The sequence below is a fragment of the Gamsiella multidivaricata genome, assembly GCF_025024155.1.
Source record: "Gamsiella multidivaricata strain RSA 2152 chromosome Unknown BC939scaffold_126, whole genome shotgun sequence".
In the NCBI taxonomy this organism is placed as follows: domain Eukaryota; kingdom Fungi; phylum Mortierellomycota; class Mortierellomycetes; order Mortierellales; family Mortierellaceae; genus Gamsiella; species Gamsiella multidivaricata.
This window is the reverse complement of record NW_026251834.1, coordinates 18,504-31,552: the sequence shown is the minus strand read 5'-3', so window position 1 is coordinate 31,552 and position 13,049 is coordinate 18,504. Positions and strand designations below refer to the sequence as shown.

At 48.2% G+C, this 13,049-nt stretch overlaps 4 protein-coding genes across 4 annotated transcripts; 3 read left to right on the top strand and 1 right to left on the bottom strand.

Moving 5' to 3' along the window:
• Positions 1-2,791: 2,791 nt before the first annotated feature.
• On the top strand, positions 2,792-4,789 carry BC939DRAFT_508311 (uncharacterized protein; the record flags this gene model as incomplete). The annotated part of the gene is made up of 2 exons (XM_051560984.1): positions 2,792-4,229; positions 4,563-4,789. The coding sequence occupies 2 exons, from the start codon at positions 2,792-2,794 to the stop codon at positions 4,787-4,789; spliced, it is 1,665 nt and encodes a 554-aa protein (XP_051406497.1).
• Positions 4,790-5,724: 935 nt separating this feature from the next.
• BC939DRAFT_508310 (uncharacterized protein) lies at positions 5,725-7,275 on the top strand (the record flags this gene model as incomplete). Its single annotated transcript, XM_051560983.1, has 1 exon — positions 5,725-7,275. The coding sequence occupies one exon, from the start codon at positions 5,725-5,727 to the stop codon at positions 7,273-7,275; it is 1,551 nt and encodes a 516-aa protein (XP_051406496.1).
• Positions 7,276-8,112: 837 nt separating this feature from the next.
• On the top strand, positions 8,113-9,387 carry BC939DRAFT_508309 (uncharacterized protein; the record flags this gene model as incomplete). Its single annotated transcript, XM_051560982.1, has 2 exons — positions 8,113-8,850; positions 8,929-9,387. 2 exons carry the CDS (start codon positions 8,113-8,115, stop codon positions 9,385-9,387), a joined length of 1,197 nt encoding a protein of 398 aa, XP_051406495.1.
• A 433-nt stretch (positions 9,388-9,820) lies between these two features.
• On the bottom strand, positions 9,821-10,640 carry BC939DRAFT_469147 (uncharacterized protein). The gene is given in 2 exon segments (XM_051557987.1): positions 9,821-9,975; positions 9,990-10,640. The coding sequence occupies 2 exon segments, from the start codon at positions 10,543-10,545 to the stop codon at positions 9,938-9,940; spliced, it is 594 nt and encodes a 197-aa protein (XP_051406494.1). The 5' UTR covers positions 10,546-10,640; the 3' UTR covers positions 9,821-9,937.
• Between the last annotated feature and the right edge of the window lie 2,409 nt (positions 10,641-13,049).

Here is a 13,049-nt window from a genome sequence, read left to right as displayed (position 1 = left end):
TATCCTGAGATCTGTGATACTCTTGAAAACAATTTCGCTCTTTGACGATACACAAAGGAAGGGCACAATGGGTGCAGCTCCAATGTGTAATCTTGTGATGAAAGCTTGTGAGGCCAGGCCCATGTATGCTTGACTTGTAGCGGCAGAGTACACACTCGGAACGGCTATCTGAATATTCAGGAAAGTGGTTCCCAATAACGAAACGTTCTTCAGAGAGCGTGGGTTTCAATTTAGAAATGTAGGGGTTATTGACCTTGTGCGACACAAGTGGTTGGCCATGGCAGCTCCTTGGTAAAGCTTGCTCCTCTCGAATGCCATTCATCATCAGAGACCATGCCAGCTGAGCTCGAAAATCGCGATGAGAAAGAGACCCATTGTTCCGTTTGTAAATGTCAGAAGAAAAGAGGCATTCAATTTCGGACAACTGACAGTTGTGTGTGGTAGTACATATGATATTGATCACTGACATCCACGCCACTCATGCAATGGTTATAATCATCGATAACCTTGGGGATCTTGAGGTCAGCTCGGGGATGTCCTTGAAAAACTGCACGGGCAGTTCTACCATTTGTACTCGTTCCTCGAGGGCGGCGTCTATTGCGCATGACGAATGAGGTATCACCCACGATCTCATGGAGTGTAGACAGCATTGTAACCGGCCCATTATCCATCCAAAGTATGGCAATGACCTTATCATCAATCACAACACCAAACAAAGTATTCCAGTCAAGCTTATCGCCTTGTTAATCCTGAGTTCTTTTGGGAATCGCGACGACGAACCCCATACTGTGCCGCATGCTCCAATATTGAGGTCCCGAAGAGCAATGAAAAGAGGAATGTTGGAGAAATAGTTGTCCATGAAGACGTTGTAGGACAAATTTCGATAAGGAAGTGTTTTGACAAGTTGGCAGACCACAGACAAGGTTTTGCTCAAGCCAGGGACTTCCTTGATATCGTTGAAAGAATGAACCCTCGAGGTGTACAGAAATGAGTAGGTGTATCCAGAGTCGCAAAGTGAAAAGATCTTGTATTCTTGAGGCGTTGGCTTGTTCTTTATCCGAATAGTATGCACACTTCGACCTGAGAACCGAACCATCATCTCATCAACAGAGACATTTGTCGAAGGGGTGTAGAATTTGTGGAACAATTCCTGAAGCTTGGTAGAAAGTGGCTCCAGCTTGAAATACCAAGGTTCAGGATGAGCATACGGGTTGGAAACATGAAAGAATCGCTTGAGTTGTTGAAATCGAATGAGTGACATGAAGCGTTTGAATGGATGTGATGGATATTGTGATGACAGAGACCAATAATCCGCAACACGAGGCTGATGAAAAATGCCCATGTAGATGAGGATACCCAAGAAAAGATTAAGTTCCTTTGAGGAAGTGCACGTCCATGCATGAGCTCCGACTTTCATTCAGGCTTCCTTCTTTGTAGCATATGCGTTTGTGTTCCATGCTAGTTCAGCCAAGATATCATCCGTAAAAAAAGTGAAAATATGTGGATAGGCTCAAGGGATCCGTCCAGACGCATAGGCGCAGGGAGGTTGATATAGCCATGGTGAGGATGATGATGTGGATGAGTAAAAGCATAAGAGGACGGGGGGGAAGATTGGCGCCTGCGTTAATTATTACAATTGGTGTTGCTGCTGACACTGTCGGCAGTATCCATGCTAGCGACTTTTGAATGGTTACGTGGGTAATAAAAAAAAATAAAAAAAAAAGCATTGGGCACATTGCTTACCAGGTTCGTTCTCCAGATCATTAAACTGATCCCCAGCATTGAGGAGTGGACGGGAGCGAACAATTGTCGCCAAATGCCCCTCCTCTATATCTGAGTCGGCTTCACTGGCTCCTTCAGCAAGAGGAGGTGTGTTTTTGGTGGTGGCAGGCACAGTTTGGATGGTGGTAGGAGCGGTCTGGATGGTCAAAGGCATCACTGGCCCAAGGGGTGAGGTGCCATGAATGATTACAGGTGCAACTTGAACAGCGATGGGCATAACTGGAGCATGAGATGAAGTCTGACTGGATCCAGGTACAGAAGCGTTAAACCCCTGGGTAGCTAGGTTAGGCAGAGCCCCAGGTTGACCAGGCATAGGCACGGGTTGGTCAAAGAGTGGAGCAAGCTGTTGCATGAGGTTTACAGCTTGTATTACGAAGGCAGGAATCATAATGAAACAGTTTCATGGGAGCTGGCCCCCGTACGTGAAATTTACATCTGAATCAGATTCAGATAAGCAATTAGGGGGGGTAAGCTAGCCCATTTTAGAGAATTTCTCATTTATGTAGTTTTTTTAAATAATTCCTCACTCCAGAGTGAGGAAAACAAACGAAGGGATAAAAAGAGGATCAGAGCCAGCGGTCTTTTGTTCGTTGTTCCAACTGTAAAAGAACTATCTCCAAGCGCAACAGAGACCAAGCGCCACGTGCGAGGGTGAGACATCCTCCCCCCTCCTCCTCTCTCTCTCTCCTCCTTTCCTCTCCTCTCCTCGCGGCTCTTTCTATTCCCCCCTCCTTCTCTTGCGTCGACCCCTCTTTCTCGCGTCGATCCTTCTCTCTTCTCTTTTCCCCCTCTCGCCGTTAACTGACCCTCTGCTCTGTGGGCCATAAAAGGATCTACAGTGTATATGTAGCGTGTTGATCGATCCTGCGGCTGTGCTGTAAACCAAGTCTGTCTCACTGCCTCTTCTGTCCCTGTAGTCTGCCCCGCACACCCTCCTTCGCTTCTTACTCTACCCCGCACTCTCTCTCCTGTCCTCTTTTCCCATTCACCTGCCATCCCTGATTGAATAATGAGCGAACGCATTGTGCTCATTCCTGAACTGGCCGAGCTCATCGCAATCGACCTCACGCCTCCTGACCTCGCAGCCTGTGTCCGTGTCGACCGAACCTGGTTCAGTACCTTCATTCCTCAGCTCTATCGACACATCTGTGTCTTCGACTTTGACTTCCACAGCCACGAGAACCAAACCAACCGAAAATCCCGTTTCGAAAAATGGCTTCAGTTTTGGTTCCCAAAGAAACTCGGCGGAAGCCAGGTCTACAAGTACGCACACCACATCAGGACTATCTCCACCGCCAATGTCCATTCCCTCCAGTACCTGGGCGATACCTGCACCAACCTGACGCATGCGACCGTCGAGGAGTTCCTCTCAAAGAGGACTGAATGTCGGGCATGTCCATTCTTTGATAGAGAGATCCGTTACTGGGAAGACTACTTCCGCAAGACGACCCTTCTTTGGACCGTCGACATCTGGGAGGCTCTCATCCAGAGAAACCCTCGTCTGGTCTATGTCAGTATGGATCTATACCAGATCAAGGATGGTCTTCACAGGATTGCCGAGGCCTTGGGCAACCTCGATCATCTACGAGAGACCTTTCTACGCTGGCCCCAAGCAAAAAATGCTATCCAGCTCTTCCTTGACCAGTGCCCCTCTATCCATACATTTACCATTTGCATTGAGCCGCACACGCGCATAATCGCACGAACGACAGCAGAGGACGGACAGCCAACAGGGATCAAACACCTTCGATTTCCCATGCCATCTTACCCCCACCATACCGTAATAGCCTATATGATCAAGCGGTGCCCTGCACTGGAACGACTCTCATTGCCATATCTCTCCATCCCGCTGTTTTCTGAAGTAGCAGCAGCAATCGAGGCCTCCCCTTGTCGCACAACGCTCAAGCGAATCGATTTCAGCGGGGATATGGGGACATCTACCTTTGTACTGGAACCGTTCGAGAGATTACTGGCTGCCAGCGAACAGTTATCTTCAATCTCCTTCGCCGACAGCCGGGGAGACTTTTTCGCGAGCAAGTTCCTGTGCTACATAGGGCTCAGAGATCGACTCACGGAACTTTCATTCACCTCAATTGACCTTTACAAGCGCTGCTCACCTACCCTCGTCTTTAGCGCACTAGAGCTTTGTCCGAATCTGCGCGTCTTTGAGATGCAGAAAGCCTCTATCGACGTCGGCCAGTTCCTAGGCTTGACGTGGGCGTGTCGCGGCTCGCTCAAGAAACTGAGGATCACCCTCAGCTGTACGGAGACGCAAGCACGGCTGTACAAGTCTGATTTGGAGCTCAGGACTGCAAAGCAAAGTGCCGTTTTCGATTCCCTAGCAAACCTTCAACAGCTCGAGGCGTTAGTGCTCGACAGGCTTACTTGGGTGGGGTCTTCTCCGGAGCAGTGGATCCTGAGATCCTTTCGAATACACCTTGCAGGAAGTACATGGCTGCAGTTGACGAGACTTGAGAAATTGAAGATGCTGCGAATATGGGGCATTCGCTACAGCATTGCAGCTCGCTGTCGATATGTATAAGCATCATGGCACAAATCGGTAAGGCTGGACCACATACTCCACGCCGTCGCGTGCATGGCGGAATCGTTAAGTTACGAAGGATGCCATCAGCAGATGCCTGGATAGGTACTATACAAATGCAGCTCCCTCTCTCTCGTTCTCTCGCTTGTGTTCGTGCTCATGAGCCACAATCTGAGTAGTGAAGAAGATAGTTAGGCCTATGCGCCGTAATAGCAACTTCTACCGTACATTAAATTAGTTCAACTGTCCAAACTTCCAAAAGTCATGCGCGCTCCCTCGAACTTCTCCACAAGAAGGATGAACATCAAGCGGATCCATTCTTTGGCGACGGGATCTGTTGATCTATTACTGGAGAAACCACTAGCGCAGGACGGCTCTCACTCGGACAATGCACAGTTGGGAGACACTGATCAAGAGGAACCCGCGTCTACTCGACTTCTACTTGGACCTCTACTAGGCCACTGATAATCCTATCAAGGTTACAGGGATCCTCTTGCCGTGCAAGACTTAAACAAATCAATATTGCTGGCGATATTCAGTCCTATTCCGCGGTTCAGCCGCTCAGGACGTTATCGACAGCCAGCCAACGGGTTCCTTCGATTTCTTCACAGATATCCGCGCAGTGAGATTTTTTTCGCCAGTAAAATATTTGGACAATATAGGACACGACCCATGCCCTCCTTGTCGCCGTACTCGAATCTGTCCGAGCTTACGCGCGTTTAAGACGAGTAAGACTCTTATCAATACCGACGCTTTCCTGAACCAGGAGTGGGTATGTTGCGACTCGCTCATGGAACTGAGAACCACCATTAGCTGTACGGAGATGCAAGCACAGTCCTATAAGACGAACGAACTCGGTATTTTGAGCGACCAAACATGGCGACGTGTTTTATTCTCTAACGAACCTATCGCAGCTCAAGTTGTTGCTGCTGGATAGATCTACTTCCTAACGACGGATCTGGCTCCTGAGCAAAGGAGGCTGAAGAGCTTTCGAATTTACCCTACGGAAGAGACATGGGAACAGTTGAAGAGATTATACAGCCATGCCGCGCATTCTCCACCATAGTTCGTGTACTGACTTTATCTGTGAAATAAAATAATATCAATGTCCAATGCAGCTACAATGGCTGTCAACGACAGTGTTACGAACAGTTATGCTGTAATCCCAATGGCGCGATTATCATGTACATACTAATTTTTTTTGTCCCCATCGTCAATGCGACCATTGCCAATCTGATCGATATGAATAAAAAAGCAAGCAAGGGGGTGGAGGTTTAATTGTGAATATTATCATGATTAATGATGACGGTTCCCCATAGATAGAACACCCTCCTGGACAGCGCCATGTCCTTTCTCTTCTTTCCTGACTTTCAATTGTCCGCCCACACGTTCTCGCCAAGATGGTACATCATCGTATTTTTGATGTGTCAGAACTGGTGTCCCACATCGCCGAGTTCCTCGCTCCTCATGATCTTACTGTCTGTCTCCGTGTCAATCGCCTCTGGTTCGAATGGTTCATCGAGCCGCTTTACCGGAGTATTCACATTTTTGACTTTGATTACTTCTCCAAAGACCTCGGTTACGGCCTCGCCTCTCGAACCCATGGAGCCAGACATTTCGAGCTTGAAGATATTCCTTATTGTGACCAATCTGAAGTCGGTTATGGTGGGAGTCGAGTATATAAGTACTCATACCTGACAAAAGCCATAGCTGCAGCCAACGTGCACTCCTTCCAGTACCTAGGCGACGGATGCAGCAATCTAACTCACGCTCTGGTGATCGAGAATCCGCAAGACTTCTGCTCAGATGGCTATAGTGCATGTCCTCAGTTCCAATTCGAACTAGAGACATGGTGCGAATACTTTGGTGCCGTGACCGCACCGCGCACTGTCGAGATATGGGTGGACTTGATAACAAGGAACCCATCATTGACCTGTGTGCGCATCGACCTGTCGAGTGTTCAAGAAGGTATCGAAAAGATCGCCGAGGCGCTGGGCGGCCTTGGTCAACTGAAGGAGGTTTGCGTCTCCAGGGCGGTACAGAGGGATGCTGCGCAGGTTCTATTGGATCATTGCTCCGATATCGATACCTTGGTCTGGCTATCACGTAGGACTTGTCGGCAGCATGTGGATATCATTCATCAACCCACTCAGATCATCCATTTAAAGTTCGAGGGTTCCTATGTCGACAAGTGGTTGGTGGTCTACATGATCAAGCGGTGCCCCAGACTTAGACGACTTACACTCCCGCCTTATACCGCCCAGAGCCTGCTCTTGACCATCGCCACTGCCATCAGGGACTCGGACTGCAGCTCAACCCTTCAGCTTCTGGAATTCGACGGACTCCCAGCCCCAGGGAAAGATCAAGATAGTATAGTACTGGAGCAGGTCCTCACAGCAAGCGATCAACTCCTAGAGGTTTCTTTGAAGCGAGCTCAGAGAGACTTCGCTGCCGTATTCTACCTGAGAAGCTTCGGACTACGCGCTCGACTCGAGGTATTCTCGTACCACACCCGCTTCCTCGAAGTTGAACTGGACCTGACCTTGGCCGTCCTTGAGATCTGTCCAAATTTACGCGTGTTTGAGCTTGAGAACGCATCCGTGAATGTGGACCGGTTCCTTCGTATCCAGTGGGGATGTCGCGCAACGATAACAAGGCTGAGGATCAGTATTAGCTGCAATGAGATCCAAGCTGCGTCATTCTACCAGGAAGTGGAGCTCGAGGATCCGTCTAACGTTGTTGTCGCTGACAGACGCATGTTCTTGCAGGAGAGAATCCTTGAGAAGCTAACGCAGCTGAGCGTGTTGGAGGAGTTGCAGTTGAGGCCGACGCGCCTAAACTTCAGCGTGCTTTCGTTCCCGATTAAGGTGGACGGAGGTACCATGCTACAGATGCAGAGATTGAAACGTCTACGGGTGCTAAGCATCCTGGGCATTTGTCATATTTATTGATCTACGGCTATGGTTTCATTCCCAGGGATCGAAAGAGGTCTTCATGGGCTTCATTATTATCCCCGCTCATACTTCATATTCATTTGATGATCAACAACACTCGTTCTCAAAGCACTTTCGATTTGTATTTATTAAAAACAGTTTGCCCCCAAACCATTTTTTTCCAGGGGCGCCACCAAATTTAACAGCTGCGGATTCCCCATGGCGACTGTTCAATGCCTATTGTTTTTCCAGGCCAGCCTTGAATTTGATGGACTTCAACCGCCCTTTATGCTGCTTCCCGAACGTTCTTATTTCCAAAGAAGGCGCGTGAATTACCCAACTATTCTCCAAAGCTCCGAACTTTCCCTTGTTCCGAGCTTCTGCCGCTGTTCTCGACTGAGGATAAAGCTATGGATACTCTGCAATGTGCCAGGGCTAACGCTGGCCGTTAACACACGAACGCAGCTATGACGCTGTTTGCAGATGCCGACGGTTTCATGGACGATGTTCAACACTGTATTCTTTTGACCAACACCATGACATGACCTGTATCTGTGCTTTGATAAATTACTTCAAGCTGTCCAAGCCTTGGTCGCTCTCCCGGTTATGCTTGGGATAGTTACAGTTCGATGGGTGTCAGAATTCAAGAGTATTGCTGGCCAGATGCATAGGCGCCCTGACTCTAATTTCCAACGGACTATGGAATGGTCGAGGACGAATGCCATTGTTTGGAAGTCTAATTAAATCCATAGCGAGCTCGAACAGTCGCCATGCAAATAGTAAAAAGCATGCTATGATCAAAATGAGCGATTGTATGCTAATTATATGCAACTGTACTTGTTTTTTTATATCTCAATGGCCGCTATTTCCGAAGAGTACGCACATATTTTGGACACTCATTGGGGCTCCTTGCATGAAGGCTGGCCAGCTGTGGACAAGGCCAAATTTCATCGTACTGAGATGAAGAACGTTTCAGACATAGAAACTGTGAAGTCCGCTCTCTTGGACCGCCTTGGCTACATACCTGGTTTCTTCTTCCTTACTCAGATCTTTGGGACTCATGACTATGGCAGCCCATACAGGAACGTCGAAAAAGGCCTACTTTTGTTATATGCCCTGGTAACTGGTGACTCGTTGTCAAATATGGCGCGCTTTGTGCCCAAGACATCTTTTTATGACCTGCGCAAGGAGTTCTACCTACAAGATCATCAGAAACTGCATCATACAATCACCTCTAAGCTGTACACCATGTGCTCAACTCTGAAGTTGCGCTTGCTTCTTGCGAAGAATAATCCAGATCCATTCAAGCACGTTACATTGAATCTGGATGGCCATGATTCTCGTGTCAGCTATATAAATGCGAATAAACCTAGACTTTATTCTTACAAGCTCAAGAAGTCTAAGAAGTCTGGATTTCGTGTGCAGGTGTGCGCAGACATGAATAACATCGTGCTGTTTGTATCCAAGCCTGCACCATGTAAGGATAACAACGATGGCACCATGCTAGTCAAGATGAAGATTCCATCCCTCATCCACAAACTTGACTGCATTGCTCTGGACGGTGGATACAACGGGTTTTGGGCCAAATTGTGGGTGCATCAGAAGAGCTAAGTCATGGGAATTCCTCTTACCCTGTGCGTAAGACCAGGGGAATTGCTTTGACAGATATAGAGGCAGACCCAGTATAACAAGGCTTTTGGTGGATTTCGATCCAAAATCGAAAGCTGCTTTGCAGATCTCCAGTCTAAGTTTGCTAAGTTCACGCACAATGCACCTGTCCGGTTTGCTGATGAGAAGCCATTCGAACTCCAGTTCAAGCTGTGTTGTCTACTCACGAATATAAAGAAGCTGGTAGCAAGTCAGAACATTGCCATTCAGCCACATCATGGATTCTGGATGCAGGATGGATTTGACTTCCTTGAGAGCATCGAGTACCAGGAGTCCTATGAGAAGCAACCCAATATCAAGGCCAAGTTAGGCTATGGCCATGATCTGCTGGAGCTTCAGGAAGCGTTTATGTCCACTACCGTATCTCGATCTAGCACTGCAGAACCTGAAGATTCTGCTACGACTGATATGTCACAGGAAGACTCGGGAGAGACTAAGATTCTGGAGGCACCGAGGAGATGATGGAGACGCCCATTATCTTGTGAAGCAGAAGGAATATGAAGGGTTCGGTCTTACATGGGGGCCAAAGCACGCGATTAATAGGCGCTACATTGATGGATATTGCAAGTCCAAGACCACCTTCTAGCTCAGGCACTTTTTACCGCACATGAATGTTTTAGGACGATATTTGATTGCCCAGCTATCTACCTCTGTTCCTGATGGCTTACGTAAGCTGTACACGGATCATGGAGCCAGGACAGCGAGTATCTTTAGGAAGACAAACATTGTCCTAGCTCCCGGCTAACCTAGGTTTTACCCGGAGGTGCAATGTGGGTGACTGTATGGAGTGAACAAGAAACGGTGTTGTTTTTAAAAAAACAAGCCCAGTCTCAAGGACAGAGCGGACTCCGGGGAGTGTCGTTGGGTGCTTGACCTTTTGACCTTTTGACCTTTTGATTTTTTTAACGGCGATTTTTTTCTCTGCCGGTGAGCGCTGAGCGCGCGCTCGATCACCTTTCTTATTTTCGACCAATCAAATACCGCCGATCGAATTTCCTCACCACGACAGCACTCATTGCACTCGACTATGGTTCGCGACACCTTGCAAGTCTAGAGGGGCCGACCCGATGTGATTCCCACATTTGAGAAATGCCTTAGTTCATATATTGTCCTGCGCTTATTGACTGCCATGATCTTCATGCTCAAAACATCATACAGGACAGTGTTCAGGAAGCCAAGCTGGTTCTTAAATGTCCAGTTATTGTGTCTTGGCTTCTCCTTGCCTAGTGTCGTGCACATGTTCCCCATCTCACCCACGATGTCGCCCCAAATCGTATCGATGCTGTCTCGAAGCTCCTGAGCAGGTACCTTATTGTGGGCAAATGTATCCGCAAATCCACAAGGCATCATGATGTCCACTGCATATCTCAACTTGACATATCGGGACTCTGCGAGCTTGTGAAGTGCTTGGCTTGGAATTCCTTCGTCTATGCTGCTGTAGTACATTTGGGAGAGCCGTTCCCGCCGCTGGACTGCGCCGAGCATATCCTGTATTGTGTCTCCTCTAGCTACAGACAGGGCACGCAGGTCCTTGTACACCCTTTTCTCCCACTCGTTGTCATATGTCTCGACCCACTGAGGCGTGGCAATCTCAGGTACAGTTATGTCGTAGGCGTTCATCAGGAGGTATTTGGACACTGCATGCTTGTCTGCTGGTGTCGACTCCGATCCCTGTGCAGCTTCAAGAAGTCATCTTCCGTCAGATACTTTGCATCAGCAACCTGCTGAGTCTGTTCATCTTTGATCATCTCCAACTTTTCCTTTTGAGACTCGAGAATGGGATTGTCTTTGGCAGCTCCGCCTTCAGCTTCATGGACAGTACATCCTGCGTCCACCATCTGCTGTACGAATCGCTGTAGGAAGCCATTCATCGACAGGTGTTTCTTGATCCTCACGTAGGTGAACAGTCGGCTATAGAAGTCATTGGACAGCGTGGGGTCTTTTTTTCCATACTCGGCGTGCAATCTAAGCTCTGACCTTCCACGCACGTTGCCTTTCACGATGTTGCTCTGGTTGCAAATCCAATCGTTGATGGCTTGGACAGTGGTTGGTTGGTTGTTATTGGCTCTATGGTCTTTCAACTCACCATCGCTTCCATGACAAATAGTGGAATAGGCAGATCTTACAAATACCGCACGAAGAAAGACCATACTGAGCCAGTACCGCAATTGTCAGAGCGTTATGCATCCCACGAAACAAGCGCGTCTGGTGGATCTCGAAATGACTTCCGGAAATGATTCGACCGTGATGGAGATGGGCTGGAAGGATGCCAGAAAGTTCGAATATATCGAGCATGGCGGTATTCACGTTCGCGCGGATATCAATTCATGGTTGGCTAGCGTCAAAGAAGGTCTGAAGGAGATGGGGAGAGCCGAACCATTGCCTAATGTATACAACGATAAGAGCATTGCCAAGGCCTTCTATGATGCTCTAGCCGGACTCAGAACCAAAACCATAGACGGCTTTGACCGCATTGTGGAGCGATACGCGATTACTATGAAACAAAAGCCTGTGGAGCAAGAGCCTGAGAGGGGATGAGTATATCTTGATGATCTCATGTATGACTGGATTGACTGGTCGCATGTAACTTAGAAAAACGTTCGTTAATGGTTCGAAAATGTCGCAGATTTATCCGAGGATGCCTGGAGCGAGTATCGGGAAGTACTCTCAAAGGGAGAGGAAGAATACCTCAGCCTATATGAGCGATGGGGTGTCATCCCTAGTGCCGATTTCGGTGGTTTATTCAAAGACTCGAAGGTCGAAATAGACTCCCGCCTAGAGGTGTCTCGCTTTTCTTCGGGGCAGAGGGGCAATGGAAGGCCTTTGTTTCCGAGAATGATGTACCGCCTCACGCGAAGATTCCGAAACGATAGTGATGTGATCCGATTCAAGAACGACTCGAATACCTCGATCATCACCACCAGCACGCAAGATGTTGTGACAGCCTTGCGAAGTGGAGGGGCCGGGATAAACGCAGGGCCGAATGGAGTCGAGATGAGAGTCGATGTCGTGCAGCAATTGGTGCAAACAAATGTGGTGAATACCATGCTTAGACTGGCGCCTAGCTAGTTGCAGGACGTAATAGTCGCGCCAAAGTATGTGATGGTGTCTGTATTCGCTTGCCGCGGCGAGGTAATGACATTGCTGTATTACAATGTGGTGCTGAAGAAAGGGCATATCCATACTGTGGAGCAGAGAGACGTCGGCAACCCGGTTGGTGATGGAGAGCTTGGACAGATGTCGAGGCTACTGGCAGCGGCACGCCAGTCATGACAACATTTCCACCACTACTAGCTTTAGATACGAAGTCACCTTCGCGGTACTTCCTGCAACAGCAGCAGAGTCAAGGGGTCAAGGGTAGTGGTCAAGTAGGGATGCGTAGAAATGAATGCTGTTTAATAATCATTGCTGCATATTCAGCCAAGTCCAGTGTACTTTATTACTATATAAATCCATCGCCTCTGGAACTTAATTTTGAGTTGATTAATAAATGTCGTGTAGATGTGCATTTGGAGCCACATCTCTTTCTCACTTACTTCAAGAACCGCAATATATTTCAATAATAAGCGGGGTCTATATGTACATGTTTGTGGCCTATTTTACAGTGTTGTAACAGTGTTGTCATGGTGCCGGGCTCCATCCTGGTTCTATTTAGCGTGATAGTGAAGTATCTGTCCAATATAGCACAAGGCATACTTCTGGAGCGTGATTTTGAAAGTAGAGTGGGCTGTACGACCTCCTGTCAAGACCTGGGCAGCAAGTCCAGATGATGCAACTACGACCACGTCCTTCTCACGCCTTCCTCAGATGTGGGTAATCAAAGTGTTGTACAAAAAAGACTTGCCAGTTCCTCCTGGTCCATCAATAAAGACCACCTTTGCCGCACCTTCGTCCATGTTATCCAGCGCTGCTGTAATTGCAGCGTACAACGCTTTTTGATCATCGTTACAGAGGTCCAAGTCATGAGCTGTCTTAGCCGCAAATGCCTCAGTGCCGAGCTCTGCTTGTTATCCAAGTTCGTCATTGTTGGGTTGACGATCGATGAGGCTTCGAAAGTCTCAAGGCATCTCTTCAGAGACGGCCAGACTGGCTTCAGCTCCCTTTAAAATCTCATTGACGCGGAA